Here is a 20599-nt window from a genome sequence, read left to right as displayed (position 1 = left end):
TTCTGTGTTTCTGCTCAATGTCATCACATAGATGTTTTTACAATATACATGTATATCTCTCCCAGTGTCTAGATGCTCAGGATTTTAATTGAGTGATATAAGTTCTTACAGTACCTTTTCATTTTTTAGCCCACACATCCCTTCATAGCAGCAGGCAGGTTTCCTCTTTTAGGGCTTTACCTATCAGCTAGTTGATATGAAAGTCTGCTAGACCAGTATAGACCCAATAGGCACCCTGTAAATTCTTAGATCAACCAACTTTAAGACGTTTTTAAGGACAGTATATATCAGTGTATAATTAGAGGGGAGTAAAAAAATCATATCAAGCTGCCATGACCCTGAGTTAAAAATGCTTATTAAGTTCTTCAAAAGCCCTATATTAAAACAAACCAGAAAGATGGGGTGTTGCATTATCTTTAGCAAAACAGGCCATCTCATGCTAGTTGAACACCAATATTCTTTTCTCACCAGTTTTATAAATTTCATTTTAATCAACATGTATAATCATGCTATTGTACCACTAGGATTACAAATGCTCATGGTTGGTTTGTTTGTTTTGCAGTTGGCATTTTTAGAAACATGCTCATTGCTTTAGACAGTAATCATGAGTAGCCAGAGATCTGGTCTAATCTTCCTCGTATCTACAATTCTTACTAGTTACGAGAACTTGGGCAACGTGTTTCAATTTCATGATTCCCTGTTTTATCTATTGAATAAGGTGCTAAGAACCCTTCCAGCTCAGATTCTATAATTCTGTGATAACAGGTGGGTTGAGAGGTCACATGGGAAATAAGTGACGTGGTCAGGACAAGAATCTGATTTCTCCTTCCTATCATTGACTTGATCTAATAGAACATTTCCAAAAATATTTTCTCAAGCTTCCTAGAGATCTTTTAACTGCAAAGTAGCAGAAAAGTAAGCCATAATTACAATATTATTAGTAATGAAAAAACTGTTTAGTCAACTAATTTTTTTTGAAATATTCCTCAATTTTTTTAAAATTATTATTTCTTTTTTTTTTTTTTGGCTGCGTCAGGTCTTAGTTGAAGCATGTGGGATCTTTCCTTGCAGCATGCAGGCTTCTCTCTAGTTGTGGCGTGCGGGTTTTCCCTCTCTAGTTGTGGCACGTGGGCTCTGTAGTTTGCAGCACGCAGGCTCTCTCGTTGAGGCGCGCAAGCTCAGTAGTTGTTGAGCGTGGGCTTAGTTGCCCCACGGCATGTGGGACCTTAGTTCCCTGACCAGGGATCGAACCCACATCCCCTGCATTGGAAGGCGGATTCTTTACCACTGGACCACCAGGGATGTCCCTAGTCAACTAATTTTAACAAAGGTACCACCCAAGAAAAGAGACAAGCTCTTCTGGTTTTTGTATTATTCGTTGTAGAGGGCAGCAGTAGACTGTTTGGTTGGACTGACAACAAAATTGTTTTTTAGAAATTGGTTGTACATTGAGACTCTTGGCCATGCAGCAGAACAGAGGTTTCCATTTGCTTAAGGAGCAAAGCAAATCATTCTTTGGATGAAACCTGTGATACATGCTCAAGTATCCTGAATTTTGTACATTCTCACATGGTGACCTAGGTCTGTTTGGGGCTTTTTGTTGGTTTATTGGTTGGTTGGTTGGCATTGATTTGGTTGTTTTAAATGTTTTCTTTTTACTGCAAGATACCCTACTATCTAAATGGTATTTTAAGAGTTGCTTATGTTTCTAATGAATTAGTCATTTGATGGCAACAAGGAAACCAGTAATCTATTAGAATTTAATTCATTAGAAGTGTTTACTGTACCTTTCTGCAGCTTCTATTCCTACCTATTGAGATTTGACTATATAGAATTTTCAAGGTTAATTGAAAAGAATTTTAAGGATATTTATCTGGTGGGAAGGGAGAGGAATGTACTTTGTGCTTATAAGCAAATTAATGCTGTTTTATATCTACTGTATCTGAAAAAATGAAGTCCTAGATCATCAGCAAATCTGAGATATAACATTAACCTTGGAGAAGGTTTATTTTTCACTTAAGTAGGACATACTGAAAGTGTTTATTTTTAAATTACTATGTTTGCATCTCCTTCATTGCAGGAGAAGCTCCTTAAATCTTTGGTTAATAAGTAACTATCTCACTCATCTAATTATTGTAATGATTAACCATTCACTTGTTATTTGATATAAAAGGTCAATGTAAATGTAGGCTTACATCTTCCAAATCTTATTAAATGTTAATGAAAGTAGTTTTATTTCCAAACTGATGTTATAATTGAGACAGAAAATCTAAAGGACAGTTAGTACATGCTGTCTCCTATTTGAACACCATACCAGGCGAGAGGTTAACGAAACCTTGCAATGATTTTTACCCTGCATTATGACTTGAATCTATTCAAAAGGGATGTGTATACTGAGGCCTAAATTAGGTACATAAAATGAGAGATTTAGACTAGTGATCCCCAGGACTATTCATAGCCTAATTCAGTCTCTTTGTTAAGAGGTGTTAATACCAGTTTCACATACACAAAATATATATCTTCTTAGGGCTACTAATACTAGAAGAAAAAAAAAAAATCAACGTTGAATTAACTTGCTAGACACTGGTAGCAAGAACAAAAGACTTGTATTTTATTGGACTTGAAAAATTTGCTTGGAGAACGCTGAGAAAGCAAGAAAATAGTTTGGAAAAGAATAAGATTAATGGTAGGTCTACAGAATGTTGTCTGGGCTGAATAAAGTCTTCTAGGGAGTTGACAGTGGAAAGAAAAAAGATTAATGAAATCGTCCAAAGTTTTTATGAGACTTATACAGATCTAGGCCTTTAGTCTCTGAGCATTGAACGGTCTATCTGTTGGAACAATTAAAGTTTAATGCAGAAGATGGAAAGGATGCAGAACTTTAGATTTTGTTACTAATGGGAGGAAAAACTTGGCAAAGATAAGGACTGGGGGGATGATAACACTTTAACACAAAAGTTATCTTCAAGGTTATCAACCCTCTATATAATTAAACCATCTGCATTTCTTCTGCCAAATGACATTGATAAAGAAAATAAGGATTTCTCCAGCCTGCAGAAGTGAGGGATGTGTTTTTAATGGTAGACAATTCAAGATCAACTCAAGTATTTGGACTACTGGTTTGTATCTTGTTTGAGACATATGCTTTCAGTAAATTTATGTCAAAATCTAGCAAGTCCTAAACAAATGTGATTTCTGATGAGAATGAAAGGTAAATAGCTTAACTTTTGGAGAGTTCTGATACATTTCATATTCACCAGAATTGCTTTTTTTTTTTTTAATTTTGCTTTTTTTTTATAGTAATCTTTTTATTTATTTTTATTTATATTTATTTTTGGCTGTGTTGGGTCTTCGTTTTCTGTGCGAGGGCTTCCTCTAGTTGCGGCAAGCGGGAGCCACTCTTCATCGCAGTGCGCGGGCCTCTTCACTATCGCGGCCTCTCTTGTTGCGGAGCACAGGCTCCAGACGCACAGGCTCAGTAGTTGTGGCTCACGGGCCTAGTTGCTCCGCGGCATGTGGGATCTTCCCAGACCAGGGCTCGAACCCGTATCCCCTGCATTAGCAGGCAGATTCCCAACCACTGCACCACCAGGGAAGCCCCAGAATTGCTTTTTATTTTTTTTTAATTGTAGGCAAGCTTTTTTTTTTTTTTTTTTTAAATTTATTTATTTATGGCTGTGTTGGTTCCTCGTTTCTGTGTGAGGGCTTTCTCTAGTTGTGGCAAGCGGGGGCCACTCTTCATCGTGGTGCGTGGGCCTCTCACCACTAAGGCTTCACTTGTTGCGGAGCACAGGCTCCAGACGCGCAGGCTCAGTAACTGTGGCTCACGGGCCCATTTGCTCCGTGGCATGTGGGATCTTCCCAGATCAGGACTCAAACCCGTGTCCCCTGCATTGGCAGGCAGACTCTCAACCACTGCGCCACCAGGGAAGCCCCAGAATTGCTTTTTAAAGGATGTATTTCAAGTTTTGAAATTATAGATTTTTTTTTTAACCATCTAATTCAGAACACAAATGGATGTCCTTGGGATCATGACCTAATTAGAGGTAACCAAAGTGTCTCTATCTCCCACATGTTTAACACACAAAAAATGTTTACTAGTTCCTGATCCTTTTCAAAAATCAGGCCAAAGAGTGTTGGGCCTAAACGTTGGTTCTCAATGGTATCCTGACCAGCAGCAGCAGCAGCTGGGAAGATATTAGAAATGCAAATTCTCAGGCCCTACCCCAGACCTACTGAATCAGAAATTGAAGGTGAGCTCAGTAATCTGCATTTTAACACGTCCTCCAGGGATTCTGATGCGTATTAAAGACTAAGAACCATTAGGATAGATTAAGATCCCCAGTCTAGGCCTTGTTTGTGCAAGCAGGAGAGCTGTGTAGTTCTAATTTGGTACACTTTTGGAGAACCAAACTCATCGGTAAGTAGCTTGAGTTTTTTCGAAAAGGAATTTTTTTTTTTGTAGTTGATTTACAATGTTGTGTTAGTTTTAGGTGTACAGCACAGTGATTCAGTTATACATACATACATACATACATACATAGACAGATAGATATCTTTTTCAGATTCTTTTCCCCTATAGCTTATTACAAAATATCTAGTATAGTCCCCTATGCTATACAGTAGGTCCCTGTTGTTTATCTAGTTTATATATAGTGGTGTGTATCTGTTAATCCCAAACTCCTAATTTATCCCTCCCCCCACCTTTTCCCCTTTGGTAACCATAAGTTTGTTTTCTATGTCTGTGGGTTTGTTTGTTTTGTAAATAAGTTCATTTGTATCTTTTTTTTTTTTTTTTTTTTTTTAGATTTCACATGTAAGCGATATATGATATTTGTCTTTTTCTGGCTTACTTCACTTACTATGATAATCTCTAGGTCCATCTATGTTGCTGCAAATAGCATTATTTCATTCTTTTTAATGGCTGAGTAATATTCCATTGTATATATGTACCACATCTTCTTTATCCATTCATCTGTCGATGGACATTTAGGTTGCTTCCATGTCTTAGGTATTGTGAATAGTGCTACAATGAACATTGGGGTGCATGTATCTTTTCAAATTATAGTTTTCTCCAGATATATGCCCAGGAGTGGGATTGCAGTATAATATGGTAACTCTATTTTTAGTTTTTTAAGGAACCTCCATACTGTTCTCCATAGTGGCTCTACCATTTTACATTCCCATCAACAGTGTAGGAGGGTTATTTTTTCTCCACACCCTCTCCAGCGTTTATTATTTGTCGAAAAGGAATTTTTGAAAGTATTCAGTCAAGAGAATTGGTTAACACACCTGGACCAGATGTAAATATCTAAAGCAATATCCCTTTAAGAAAGAGTGAAAGGAGGGTGAGGTGGCTTCTCTTGATACAGTGATGGAATTGTCTCTCACATTCTAGTCTGTGCTAACAGCATGGTTGCAGCTTAAACAGCAGGAAGAGTTCTGGCTTCATGTGGAAGAAGGAGAAAGTATAGCATGGAGGTTAAGAAGGCAGGCCATGGGGCAGACCTTCCTGGATTCAAATTCTAGCTCTGCCACTTTCTAACTAGGTAACCTAAGGCAAATTACTTACCGTCTCTGGGTCTGCTTAATCATCTGTAAAATGTGGGTCAGCATGGTTCTTAACAGATGTGATTGCAGTAAGGAAAGTATTGAGTGTAGTACATAGTACATAATAAACATCGCTCAATAAATGGTGGCCGTCACTATTTTTGTCTTCGTTAAGAGAATAGGATATACAGTGTGCTGGTCAACTGGATGAAGCAGAAGGTGTCCCAACTCTACCATTTTTTTACCAACTTCAATGGTAAAGATTTTTTTTAAAAAAGTGAAACATAGAATTGCCAAAGATTTAGCAATTGTACTTTTGGAAATGTACCCCAAAGAATTAAAAGCAAGGACTCTGACAGATGTTTGTACACCATGTTCATCACAGCATTATTCACAATAGCCAAAAGGTGAAACCAACCTAAATATCCATCAAAAGACAAATGGATAAACAAAATGTACTGTGTTTGTATGTATGTGTGTGTATGTGTATATACATGCACCTACAGGAACATTACTGAGTCTTAAAAAGGAATGAAATCCTAACACATGCCATAGATGAACCTTGGAAACATTATGCTAATTGAAATAAGCCAGACACAGAAGGATAAATATTATATGGTTCTACTTTTAAGAGGTGTCTAGAATAGTCACAGTCATAGAGACAGAAAGTAAAATAGTGGTTACCAGGGGCTGAGAGGAGGAGGGAGTAGGAAGTTACTGTTCAGTGGGCGTGGCTTCAGTTGGAGATGATGATAAAGTTCTGGAGATGGATAGTGGAGATGGCTGCAAAACAGTGTGAATGTACTGAATGCCACTGAGCTGTATGCTTAAAGATGGTTAAAATAGTAAATTTTATGTTATGTATATTTTATCACATTAAAAAAATTTTTTCAAGCTGTTGAGATTCATCAGAACTGGTCTAGTTTAATTGAAAGACTATTTGGATGCTAGACATTGAATTCGGTCTTTTTTTTTTTTTAAATCACTGAGATTACCCTTGTCTTCAAGCAATGTAGACCACTATAGTTAACAACACTGTATTGTGTATTTGAAAGTTGCTAAGAGAGTACAAGAATTGTCACCATGTGAGGTGATGGATGTTAACTCACTATGATAAACATTTTGCAATATATGCGTATATCAAATCATTATGTTGTACACCTAGTACTAATACAATGTGATATGTCAGTTATATCTTAGTAAAACTGAGAAAAATGATCACAAAAGAAATGTAGGTCACTATGGCTTAAAAGCTTTAGAACTCTGAAGTCAGAAAGGATATGGTCTACCATATCTTGAATTGGTAATTAACAGCAAAAACGAAAAATTCCGATTTGGAAAAAAAAAGTTCAAATTTAGCTTGGTGTACTGGTGGCCAAATGAGGTCCCATCTCCCAGCATTAGTGGAAAAGCATGACTTTTTTAAAAAGCATGCCTTTTTAGCGTTGATAAGTAAAACGCTATATTTACAAAATTTACAAGAACCCTTTGTCTTTTTTGATTCCTGTAAATCTCAGTAACCTATATCATCGGTCACATTTACTAATATGGTATCGTGCAAAGAGCAAAAAGCTAAGAGCTGCTGTTTGACTTTGGTTCTTCCTTCTCTTAAACAACCAGCCCACCTCCACGCAGACCTTTGTGCCTCACTCAGTGCCCCGCATGTGCCATCCCTGGCCCTCGGCTAATATTTGCTCAACTAGCCAACGATTAAATGAGTTGATAGCATCATAATTTGAGATTGAACTCAAATCGTCCAGGGAAACATTCTCAGTATGAAATATGTTTGTTCCCAACGGAACCTGGCTTTAGAACTGTCATGGTATCTTTCACCCTTTGTGTGTTTTTGATCAGGGATTATCGCTACATTGAGATCTGGTCACAGGAGAGACTTTAACTCCAAAATGGCACCTGAAAAAGAAATGTCTTCAGAAGTTAACGCATGGCTGAAAGGCTGCCGAGCTGAGAAAAAATAATCAGAATGAAAATTAGAGCGTTCACACTCTGAGATATCACTTTCCCAAAGTGCAGACATTTACAGTTTCATGTGTTCACTGTCTTCTTCCTGGCGGGTCTTTAGATGAGCTACCTAGTCGTATATTTCAGCCAAGTAAAGTCTAACCACACTCCTGCATGCCAGCGTGAACCTTTGCAAACCAAAGACAAACTTCACACCCTAAAAAAGCCTCTCGCTTCCACCACAGGTCTCTCCCGTACCCCCACACCCAGCCACCAGCAAGCGCCAGCCTGTGGATTTCCTCAACCCAATGCACTAGGATGCCTCTTTTATTGCATGTTGTGGCAGGAGAGAAGTATTAAACTACCAGGGCTGTCAGGAAGGACAAGCTCTGTGCCGTACATTATCATATCACTCGCTTCTTGTGTGAAAGAAAATGCAGTAAATCCCTCAAATACAAAGCAATAAAGACCGCTGGCTTTTACTGTCACGACTGCCACTGCCATTAACAGGCAGTGACAGCGATGTGGCACTCTTAGATGTTGCTTGTATCTTTTCTGACAGTGTGCACGTAAACCTGCCAGTGACATGACATTAGATCACATGACTATTCAGATTTGATTCTGGATTCCAGCGCAGCTTTCTTTTCCCATGCGTACAAGTGAGGTGGTATGACTTGCGTCTCTAAAAACAGGTATTTATACAAATACAGAATGGTACTAATGTAGCATATTCCTGAGTGACTTTTTGCAGATTTTTTTTTTTTTTTTTGGTTTAGTGATCTACGTGGATAAAGAAAACAACCAAGCCAAGAGAGACATCTTAAAAGCTATACTACTTAAACAAGAGATGCCTAACAGAAGGTACATTTAAGCATTCTAAATTATCTGGTGGTTTATACAAAGTAGATCTCTGTAGCCTGGTGTGGTGGGAAAAAAAAAGCACAAGATGAGGAAGCAGAACACCTGACTTCCCTGATTCACTCAGAGTCCTTGAATGAGTATGTGACCTCTCTGGGTCTCTTTCCTCCTAGAAATATCATAGCCCTGCCTATCATACAGAGTAACTGTAAAGATCCTATTGTGCTTTGCAAACCAAAAGACTGTACAGTGTAGTATATAAAGTATCCCATTGTCAGTCAAGTATAACTGTAAAGCACCTAACAGTGATTGCCAGGAGGGGGCGCTCTGGACTCAATGGCTGGAATATAAATTCTTGTTCTATCACTTACTAGCTGTCTGACCTCAGACAACCACCCTGTGCCTCACTTTCTGCATCTGTAAAATGGAGATAATACAGGGTGGTTGTAAAGATTAAATGAGATGATATGTGTAAGATGGATAGAATAGCACCTGACACAGAGTAAGTGCACAGTAAGTATTCATTGCAGTCATTATAAGCAGTAGTAATATTATTTGTAATAGCTCATCAGCCTTTCATGTTAATTTTTACCTCACTAGCACTTTTTAATAGTTCATCATGTCATGTTATTTTTAATGCTTTTTGGGGGCAAACTTGAACAGGACACTTTGCATTTTTGGTCAGTAGAGAAATTATACCCTTTCGAGAAGGAAAAAAACCTGATCTTAATAAGTTCTTGCTGAACTTCCCTGGTGGCGCAGTGGTTGAGAATCCGCCTGCCAGTGCAAGGGACACGGGTTCGAGCCCTGGTCCGGGAAGATCCCACCTGCCACGGAGCAAGTAAGCCTGTGTGCCACAATACTGAGCCTGCGCTCTAGAGCCCGCGAGCCACAGCTACTGAAGGCCATGTGCCTAGAGCCTGTGCTCCGCAACAAGAGAAGCCACCGCAATGAGAAGCCCGCTCACCGCGATGAAGAGTGGCCACCACCCGCCGCAACTAGAGGAAGCCCGCACACAGCAACGAAGACCCAACACAGCCATAAATAAATAAATAAATAAATTTAAATAAATAAATAAGTTCGTGCCTTTGAGTGAACTCCCATCCATGCAGTCTGAGGAGTTATCGAAGTGCTGCCCATCAACCCCTGAGCTGGGCTTCGCCAACGCCCCTCTGCTGGCTTGTCCCCGTTGGCCTGGGTGGACCCTTTATCTCCCCATTGTCCTCTTCTCCTTGCCTTTATGGCCCATCAGTGACACAGCCTCTCACTGCCTCAAACCAGCACTTACCCCTCCCCCACCTGAGAAAGAGACTGAGGTTCATCTGTTTCCTAGAGGTCAGGAAGTGAACGTTAATGACATTATATTTTTCAAAAGAGCTTCCAAACTAGCATCTGATCTTCTGTTTCATGAAATGAAACTGAAATTCTTAGCTCTTAGGATCTGACAGTGGCTTTTTCTTTAACTCCTTGAAATACATGTATTATTTCCTTGGATTTTTTTTAATATTTATTTATTTGGCTGCGTCGTGTCTTAGTTGTGGCATGCTGGATCTTCATTGTGGCGCACGGACTCAGTAGTTGGCGTGCGGGCTCTCTAGTTGTGGCATGCGGGCTCAGTAGTTGCAGCACTCAGTCTCAGTAGTTACAGCACGTGGGCTTTCTTGTTGTGGTGTGTGGGCTCTAGAGCACGTGGGCTTAGTTGCCCCACAGCATGTGGGATCTTCGTTCCCCGACCAGGGATCAAACCTGTGTCCCCTGCATTGGAAGGAGGATTCTTAACCACTGGACCACCAGGGAAGTCCCTCCTTGGATCTTGATTCTGAAGAAAGAGTAGGAAAACCCTATTAATTGCCCTGAGGTTCTGTTTTTCCCAGGACGGTAGATAATCACTCAGGTTTTACTTACTTTGTATACTTCAGCTTCTTTCAAGGCCACCTCAAATACCACCGGCCCCCCGGGGTATCCCAGGTCACTAGTGATTAAACAGCACTGGCCATGTCATCTGATTCTCTGCGGTCAAGAAGCTGGGTCATCACTGCCCAGAACTGAGCTTTAAAAATTAAAAAAAAAAATCCATCATAGCTGTAATGACTCCCACTCTCCCATCATTGTTTCCCTAAAAATTTCTTAATGCCCACAGAGGCACAAATGTTCATGTCATTTTAGAGAGATTCTGCAAGAGGCACTGCAGGTGCAGAGTGACTGGCTCGGGGCTGATGACAGCTGAGGGCTTGGAGCTCCGGCCACATGCTCCTCGGACTGCCAGGGGAGGGATGGGGCCATCATGGGAGAATAGCCCTGTCCCACTTCTCTCCCTTGACAGTATCATTTTCTTAAGGGGAAAAAAAAAAAGGAGTTTACATTTACATTTTTCCACAACCAAAAGACAACTGTTATTCCAGTGAGTGTTCTCACCTTAAGTACTCTGAGGTCACATTACTTAAAGTACCTCCTAGTTTATAAGAATTCATTTTCTCAGACAGTAGCCCCCTTGAACATTGGTGATAACTTATAGAGCCACAGTTAGATAAGTTTGGCCAATCTTCTCTGACACGCATAAGATGATGTGCATTGTATAATGAATCACATATAGTACCTTTGCATTCTGCCCCATGCTCTATTTGCAAATATACAAGCGTCACTTTAAAAGGGAGGCAACACATTGAGACGGGAGTCTGGAAATTCTTTATTTGAAGTCATGGTTTTGACACCAACTTAAGGTTCCTTTTTGGTTTCATTTCTTCCCTTTCACAGTGTTCTACTGTACAGATCCAACATAAGTATCAGCACTCTAGTATGTAAAACTCACAGGTGAGCCCTTAGGCTCTTCTATCCTGTTTCATATAAAAACGAACTATTTCAGAATGAGGAAAGAATCAAAAATGCTAAATGATCTAAGGAGTTTCAGTGCCTTCTGGTTTCCTAAATGACAGCAGGTGACATTTGAGGTCTAAACCTTGAGGCCCAGCCCAAGGCCTGCCTTCTCCAGTCAACCTTCCCCAAATGAGCCAGCCTTCAACTAGGACTTCCATTTTGCAGTTCATGTAGTAATTCAACAAATATTTATGATCCCTACCTAAGTATCAGGAACTAAAATGTTGAACAAGAGGAAATCTTTGCACTCATGGAGTATACATTCCACTGAGGAGACAGACAACAAGTAAACAAATCAACCAATTACATATTACAATAGGTACTAAGAGAAAGCTAAACAAGCTGCTAAAATGGAAAATAACATAAAGGGAATTCCTGGCGGTCCAGTGGTTAGGACTCCGCGGAACCACTGCCAGGCCCGCATTCGATCCCTGGTCAGGGAGCTAAGATCCCACAAGCCTTGTAGCGCGGCCAAAAACAAAAAGTAGGAATAAAAAAAGTAATAATAACATGAAGGCAAACCTGAGGAGATGACATTTAAGCTGGTTAGTGAAGCCTCTTCAGCACGTAAAGCAAGGCTTCGTCTCTTTGTTTTGGCAGGGTTCAAGGTAAGATAAGATGTGTCTGTGTGTGTCCATGTATGTGTATGTACAGTTTAGCCTAAGCCAAGCTGTAGTTTTTAAATTATTTTAGTGTACCTTCCTCCCTTTAGGGCCTAACTTTAGTTTCTTACTTTTGTATTTGACATCTCATTTTGCTCTCTATAGAATTTAAACCAGAAATATTGCATTTTTTGTTTTTAACCTTTTCTCTGGCATTTGGAAGGTTTTTTTTTCTTTTTGTCTCAGAATTCTCATATATTCAGTGGAGGTAATGGTATGCATTTGTAAAGTATATAGATAATTATCCTCAGATATGAGACATTATATAAGGATAACACTTAACATTATTATTACAATCTTGTAGCCTCCATCCTTTCTGTAAGTCTTGTGGGTGTAAAATGTGCGTCAAATATCACTTCTAATTCCTTCTTTTAGGACAATATCTTTCATCATTCTTCTTGTTTAATGAGTGATACAGTCATTGTATAATTTGGGTGTCTCGGTTTTCAATTGAGACAAGCCTTCCTCATGCATTCTTTTTCTCTCCCCTTAGAAATGTAGAAGCTTAAGGAGCTCTACCTAGATTAAAAATAGTAATAATGAAAGAGCAAACATTTACTCAGTGCTTAATGTGTTCCAGGAACCATTTACATGTATCATCTCATCTGATCCTCACAAGAGCCCAGTGAATCATTACTATTCTACAGATAGGGAAACCGAGATCAGAGAGGTTAAGTAATTTGTACAAGGTCACACAGCTAATAAATAGGAAAGCAGAAATTTGAACCCAGAACGGATGCCCTTAACCACTTAATCTTAATTTCTCTATTTTATGCATCATATAAAATAGCCATCTTTCTATTTCCTGATCGGAATTTATTGCTATCGAAAAACAGAGACTTAGTAAAGAAATGAAATGTTGAATACTTTTAGCAAATTATTTTAAAATATTGTCATGTTTACCTGTAAGCATTTGGAAAGGATTTTAATCGTGCATATTTTTCAAGGCATGACATCCCAGAGACTTAGGTTTTTACCTAACAGTGTTATCTAAGAAACAAGTTTCTTGTTTTGTTTCTGATTTGGGATGGATAGATTTTGAAAATGGTTAAAATAGTCGTTTACAAGCATTCGTGGTTTAAGCTATGCTGCCAAGACATATCAAAAGAGTACTTAACTGTAAATTCCTGTCATTTGGTCAGTCCAAGTGTGTTTGGCCTCAACACAAGCCACTAATTCAAATCAGTTCCATCAGAACCCTCCAATTATATGTCTAAAAGTAAAATAAAACTTGGATGCTATGATTGTAAGTTGAAAGATTGCTGAACTAATACAAACATTTCGCATAGCTATTGGGTAGAGCTACAACATTTAGCTAACATAATTAAGAATATATAGAACACAGTTGGTTAAATTGCTTAGTAGAAACTCCAAAGTTGTGCATTTCTATAGAAAATGTTGCATTTCTGTTGAAAAAGCTTCCCTAACCTCCCTGGTCTTTATTCACTTGATTCTTTTAGCCTTAAAAGTAGACATGTCAAAATATGATCAGATAATGTATAATAGAGTGAACATCTGGTTCTTCTCTTTGCCTAGTAATTTTCTCAGATTCTAGTGATAAATGATAATCAGTGCTTAGAAAAGTGAATTAGTGTTCATGTGAAGTCTGGGTGTGCTATAATAATTCTAATCGTTCATATAATAACTTATATAATTTTCTTTTTATTGGAATAATTGGAAACTTCGAGATTTCACAGTTTGTGATAAAAACCCATTCAGGAGTTTTGTTTCATTTGTGATTTTTCTTCCTCACTTTGTAGTGGTGTTCTCTGTTCTTTCCCTTCTCAGCGTTCGCTTCACTGTGGTCAGTGACCCTCCAGAGGATGAGCAGGATCTGGAGTGTGAGGACGTCGGCATTGCTAACGTTGACCTCGCTGACATGTTTCGGGAAGGGAGAGACATCATCGAGCAAAGTATTGATGGTATGGGTGGAAGTATTGCTCAATCTGTACAACCAGCAATTGCTGAAATCCAAATTCTTTATTAAAACCTTCTTTTTGCTGGCTGCAGGGACGTTGAGTCACACACTGGTTGAATCCTTTGCAACTCAAGCTGATGTTTTGTTGAGGCTGGAATTTCTCCCTGCATCCCCCCCCTTACCCTCCTTCTCTGCCTTGCTTTGAATCAACAGAAATTTAAAAATAATTAATTGCGTTTCTCAAGGAATTATTCATTTTGTTAGTATTGGGTGGGTTGTGGGGGACAAAAATGTGGACATTGGATTTTTTTTAATGTTGTTTATAGAAGCCTCATGCTGTCAACCCTTATTTCAGCTAAGGCATGTTATTCTGAGTGATCATTATAGTGTGTTCTGCAAGGCTTCTCTTTACTTCAGTGTTACAGTCCCGTGATATAGTCACTGCAAATAACTGAGTAGTTTTGGTCACTTGCTTCTCATCAGGCTTCAGGGAGGAGTTAGGGATTCCTGACAAAAAGTGCTCTCCTAGATTTTCACCTCACCAGGTGTGAGTCCCAACAATGCCTAATTTCTACCCCTTATCCTTATATAACATATTTAGAACATGCTGAAGGCACTGTACTTTATGAAATCAAGACTTTTAAAAATAATAATCAGGGATGGCCTGGGCTGTACAATAAATGAGGAAACGAGGCTGAGTCCTAATCTCATTTCTTAAGTCAGCAGAGCCATCCATCACTGGAAAAATGTACACGGTTTGTTTACTCATTTATTCATGCATTAAATGAACACTTAACTGAGCACCTCTTAAGTACCAGGCACTCTGCTTACACCATAGTTGAGCTGTGGTTCACATGTCAAGCTGCTTGTCCTGGATGTGTGTCAAGTGCTCAAAAGTCAGGATCAAGCCAAATAATTAACCAAATTAGACCAAGTAACCAAATTAGAAACCTATTCTGGGAAATTTTATAAACTATACATATCACAACTTTGGCAGGCACAGAAGAAAAAGATGAGAGGATTAAAATATGAACCTAAATCCTATTAAAAATACCCAGAACCAAGAGAGTCTGACAAAAATGTTCAAAATTATCTGTGCTTTATATTCTTTATCTTTTCTACAGTCAGTGCTGTTTCAAAAGCCATCTTCTCATTCTGCAAGACCACAAATGATCATATTGGTCTGATAGAGACAGCTATTGTGGCCTTGTTCTGGGAAAGAGTCAGAAAATTAAACGCTGGTCAGGTTGGGCTTTTAATGCATTGCTCTGTGCCAGACATAGAAGTGAGACGTTCCAAAGAAGAGGTGAAGGCTTGGCAGTGCGCTGGGGACCATTTGTGCCCCTGCAATCTCCCTGCCTGCTCATTTCTCCACCTAAGTCTTTGTATACTAAGTTTTATTTGAAGGTTTCCTTACAAATTTTCTTGGAATTAAACACACACACATACTAAAAGTTCAAGGAAAACCACAAGGAAAATACATAGGAAACTATATAGACTCATAAGTGCTGTCAAGACTTACAAAGTCCAAAATTCTGGCCTTGAGTCACTAGTAGGTATCACTGTTCACAGAGGGTTGGGGTCTGAATCAGCATCCCATTTGGCCCCCACCACTGAGCTCAGAGAATTATCAAATTGTCTGCCTTTGATACACCACTGAAAGCTGCGCCTCCTTCCCAGAAAAGCCCACAGACGCTCAAAATTTTACATCTACTTTCTTGCAACATCAGTTCATAGACCCTCAAAGCCAATCCATAGACCTTAAGATTCTGGGTCTGCCAGTTTAACTTTTTCTAATTTCACATATAATCTATTTTAAATGGAATGTTTTCCATAGAAAGATAAATAACCATTCCAGGGGACTTCCCTGGCGGTCCAGTGATTAAGACTTCACCTTCTAATGCAGAGGGTGCAGGTTCAATCCCTGGTCGGGGAGCTATGATCCCACATGCCTCGTGGCCAAAAAACCAAAACAAAACAAGCAATATTGTAACAAATTCAATAAAGACTTTAAAAATGGTCCACATCAAAAAAAAATCTTTAAAAACATATAAATAACCATTTCTAATTATGATCATGTAATTTCCTTACAGTAAGTTGCCATTCTGATATTTGTTAACACGGTATGTTAGAACAAATTCTTCATTGTCTTATCTTGATCCCTTTTAGACTTTTATTTCCTACTAAGAAATTCTGATTCTGTGGGAATCATTATCCTATCGCCTTTCCACTGGGTAAACTTCAGGATTAGATCATTAGTTTTAACTCTACAAGCAATATGTATACATACATGCAGTACATCTGAAATGTGTATACACACTCATACACACATGACAAGCTTTGATTTTTAGATTTCTGAGATACCAGTGAACTTTGGACTTCTGTAGAGCTGTTTTCATCTTTTCAACTACTGTTTCAGCTAGGCTCTCTGAAGAAATATCTGTTGAATGATATTAACACTTTTCTGCTATCCTCTCCCTAGTTTTGGACGCTCGAGCAGATGGTGGAGGTATTGGCAAGCTCAGGGTAACTGTCGAAGCACTCCATGCCCTACGGTCTGTCTACGAGCAATACAGAGATGACTTGGAGGCTTGAAAGAAACTGCTCCAGAGGCATCTCCTACTCCTGAGTAAATGCTCACATGAAAGCACTTAGATGAGATTTTCGTAATTACTCTGGTGTATGTAATCTATAATTCATGGGAAGCTGGGAGGGGGGAGGCCTGGGTTTGAAGTGTTCAAGTTTTGTATACTTTTTCCATTTGTTTATTTTTCTATTCCCTCCTTCCCATGACTGCCACCCCCTCAGGACTTAAGTTCTGCACAGTGGGCAACACCTTCTCAATAATTTATACCTACGTGATAACATGAGAAAGTCTATTTGCATTTTCAACATTTTCTTATGAAGAACTGAAATGCAATTCCCATTTTTATTTTTAATAAGCAAAAAGCATAAATCTTAGAAAACCTATGAAAAAGAAATACTTTTATGTTATCCCTAATTGTCCCACTAAATGGAATGTGTATTATTAGCCTCATTAAGAGTTTTGCACTGTGAAGATTTTATTAGAAGCAATATATGAAAATTACTTGGATTAATGTGTTAATCTTCCTCTTTAAAATGCTAATATCCATTTTATGCACATTAAAGCTCAGTATGCATTTTCTTTGATGCATGCCATTTCTATCAATTAAATATAAAGAATGAGACTTGGCACCAACTTATTAAATTACTGCAAGTTTTTTGTTTTTCTTTCTTAAAAATTACAGTTCTTCTTATTTGTATTGTTTTCATGTATTTGTAATGGTAATATGGGATCCAGGAATGTGTGTATGTAAAGAAGAGACAGATACATGAAATTTACACTTTGAAAACGTAGCTTATGACCTAGAAAGAAAATATTAAAAATATGCCTCAAATTCTGATATGCTTAGTTAGACCTGAAAGGAGTATCTTTTTATCATTTTTTAAATTTACATCAAGCTTGTACAATGCTAGGGTGTATCTGGATAACCAGATCCTCGAAAAGCAGCTCAGAAAGTTAATTTTCTAGCTTTTACTCAATCTCACTGAAGGATTTAATTGATATTTTTAATGGAGCTGTGAATCAATGCTGCAAAGGAATTGTCTCTAGAGGTCTAGGATATAATGCATTTCATTTTTTAATTTACTTTTTTATTTGTCATTTTCTTCAAAGGATTTTTATAGGCTGTGGGTTTTCACTGTTTGCAAACAGGCTATGTTCCTTCTTAAGCATATGTAAAGTATTCAGGGAGATAAGTAATTTATTAAAATCTACCTAATTTGCCGTGATATATTAAATCTCTGCTTCAGTGATCACAGACCATTTCATTTAGAGAATTAGGCATTCCCTCTTTGTGTGATTAAAGCTCTGGAAAATGAGTTCTTTGCTCCTATTTGTGAACATTCAAAGCCTGCTAATGGCAAGAAGATGGAATAGATTATGAGACAATTCATTACAGTTCAACAGAAAAAAAAAAAAAAGCAGCTATAATGCAAAAATGCAAGTATGAATATCTGCATATAGTTTGAACCATCTGTGCTCTAATGGCTTCAATAATGACTCTCGTCTTTAGGAGGCTTTGAAATGACATCCGTACAATATTAATTTGTTGATGTACATTGTGGAACCAGTAGAGTATGATCTGACCACAGAAATCTATAAATTCTGTCTCTACCATTGGGCCTCCCTGTCTGGGGCCTGCCATCTCCAAGAAGAATCTTGCTCTCATCAAACTCTGCAAATCTTCATAACAACTCATTCCTCTGGAACCTTCTAGAGACCACAAACATCTGCAGACTAAACCTCTCCAATCCTAGTAAACAGCCACATGTTTGTTGTCACTTCAGCTGGCTCTGAGCTCATCTTTTTGGCCTCTCTTTCTAGCTTTCTTTGGCTTTAAGCAGTTACAGTGTCATTAAGGCCCGTAATATTCCCTGCAGTAATTTAAAACAGCCGGATTATACCCTGGGATTAACTGAGTGGTTTTTGAGACATTTATTGTGGTATTCTCCCAGGAGGTTTGTATTATTGTTTTAAAACATTACATCCCAAACTAAATACCCTTTCAGCAGGGAGAAGACCAGATTGTGCTGACTTCTTATGATCTTTAAGTGGAAAGGGGAAGTTTTTATTATAAATCTTCTGAGATCTAGTCAACTGTATAGCATGTATACCTCAGCTAACGTTAGAGAATTAGCCATGTTTCTGTCACTTTCATGTGTACCGTAACAGATTATTTAAGATTCCTTTTCTAGTTTTAGAATACTCGGCCTCAAACTACATGAATTTTCACAAAACTCATTTTCATAAGTAGTTGAATAGCTGCTGACACGTTTTGAAGTGGATAAGTGGTCTTGGATGCTTCAAAAGGTTTTCATAATCTGCCCGAGAATAGTTTTTTGTTTTGTCTTGTGTTGACCAGAGTTCACTGAAAAGTTCCCCACCTTTTAGGACCAAGAGCAACGGTTTTCTCTTGGTGAGCTAAGCCTGATCCATTAAGTATGGCTTGGCGCTGGGCAGGGGGCCCGGCCAGACAAATACACCGGTTTAAGGTAAGGCTTGTACGAACTTACCGCTCTTGGTGTAAACGTACACAGTACACTCAGCACTTTTGGGGGCTGAAATGCTTTTAGTTTGGAAATATAAATAGAGATGTGATGTGGTATGTGGGAGAGTATATTTTACATGTTTTTTTGCCTACTGTAGTAGAAATGTCAAATTCCTAGCCACTGTCATGAGAAGCAGTTGACAAAAATAAGTTTTATGGTTTACAGTGTGGTTTACGTAGAGAACATTTCTCTTCACTCTCAGTTTCAACATGTTTTCTAAATTATCATGGTTTATTGCCGTTTAACTTAAATTAGTTTTTTTTAAGAATAAATAGAGAATATATTTAATCAAATAAAGAACAGCCACGTTGAAATTCTGCCGTTCCTGCCATTCAGTCGTTACCACAAAACACAAATAATTTCTGTGTATTATGAAGTGTGGGCTGGGAGCGTTCATGTGACTGGGGAGGCTCTGCGTGCACCCGCGCTCCCACAGCAAAACATAAGTTGTTTTAGTAATCTGACATCAAGAGCTGTGACAATGAAAACCACTTCTTACACATGTTCTAACAAGAATCCGATTAACATTCCGGTGGATATGGAAAATAACTTTTTTTCAGTCAAACTGGCACTATTGCTGAATTTAGAATGATTTCCTTATGCTCTAGATAGCAAAATGTGAATCACGTCTGTGAACAAATAATACGAGAATAAAATGTCATTTTTGGGTAGTACAGAACAACCAAGGGAGAGCTTTGGGGATATAAAATTATTGAGTGATTGACAATACCAGGATGATCATTCATCCCCAACTGTGAGAGTACATTTTAATAAGTCACTCATGCCTGAAGGCCTCTGACTACCTTAACAAAGGAAAACTAAATCCATGATTTATTACAGTTTGGGCAACATGCCTAATTAGGTCCATGAATGGGAGCAAATGCAGCTTTACCTCCCCTTTGTTCAGAACAAAAACAACCTGCAGGTCAACCAGAAAGCTAAAAAGTATCAAAGCTCTGGAAACAAGTGTTTTAAAAACTGAAAATACAGAATTAGAAAACATCTCCTCATCCTAATCTCTTTTATCCTGCAAGATAGAATCTTCACTTCCATTTCAAAGGAAAGTACCACCAGTGGACTGCACCTTACAGTCTGACCTGCTGGGAAATTGGGCCCGTGTTCCTGATGTCATCACACCTTTTGTTCTTGCCCTCCCCCTACTCATTTTTAGTTATCAGTAAAGCACATTTTTTTCCTTCCTCTTTTCTTGGTGCTATAACCACTTCTTTAGATACCAGCATCTATGACAATTTCCCACATTTGGAAGGTCATCTGTGACCTTCCCAAAATGTTCCGTTGTGTTAAGACTTCCCTTAACTCAACATGACAGGGGCACTCTTAGCCAGCCATCATGAAACTAAGGAAACAAACAGCAAGCTAATTTTTGTGTCTTTGCTTCTTTTGTACCTTTTTACAGTGAAGTAACAGAGGCTGAAACTCAGAAAGCTCTCAGGAATCACTGGTAAGGAGCTGAAGCATAAGGAGTTTTTAAGAAATTTTAAGGAAATGTATCATTAAAATCAAGCTGTATTTTCTGTAAATGTGTTTTGTCGCAGTTTACATGGCCTCGTTAACGATAGGGAAAATAAGAGAAATTTTGGCAGAAGACTTAAGAGACTACAATACAACCTAGAGGTTGGAGAGA

General features: G+C 38.4%; 1 protein-coding gene across 3 annotated transcripts in view; it reads left to right on the top strand.

Annotated features, from left to right (window-relative positions):
• RPGRIP1L (RPGRIP1 like) overlaps positions 1-18189 on the top strand; it is a 97985-nt gene extending 79796 nt beyond the window's left edge. For 2 of the 3 annotated variants that reach the window (XM_082438901.1, XM_082438900.1), the window contains exons 24-26: positions 8286-8370; positions 13692-13825; positions 16304-18189. In XM_082438901.1, the coding sequence (XP_082295027.1) occupies positions 8286-8370; positions 13692-13825; positions 16304-16416 (332 nt within the window). In that variant the 3' untranslated portion in view covers positions 16417-18189. The remainder of the gene's footprint in view (positions 1-8285; positions 8371-13691; positions 13826-16303) is intronic. The other variant, XM_082438902.1, reaches the window with a different exon arrangement.
• Positions 18190-20599: the final 2410 nt, after the last annotated feature.

The sequence above is a fragment of the Balaenoptera physalus genome (assembly GCF_965194825.1).
Source record: "Balaenoptera physalus genome assembly, chromosome: 19".
NCBI classification, from domain to species: domain Eukaryota; kingdom Metazoa; phylum Chordata; class Mammalia; order Artiodactyla; family Balaenopteridae; genus Balaenoptera; species Balaenoptera physalus.
This window is presented reverse-complemented; position numbering and strand designations above follow the sequence as displayed.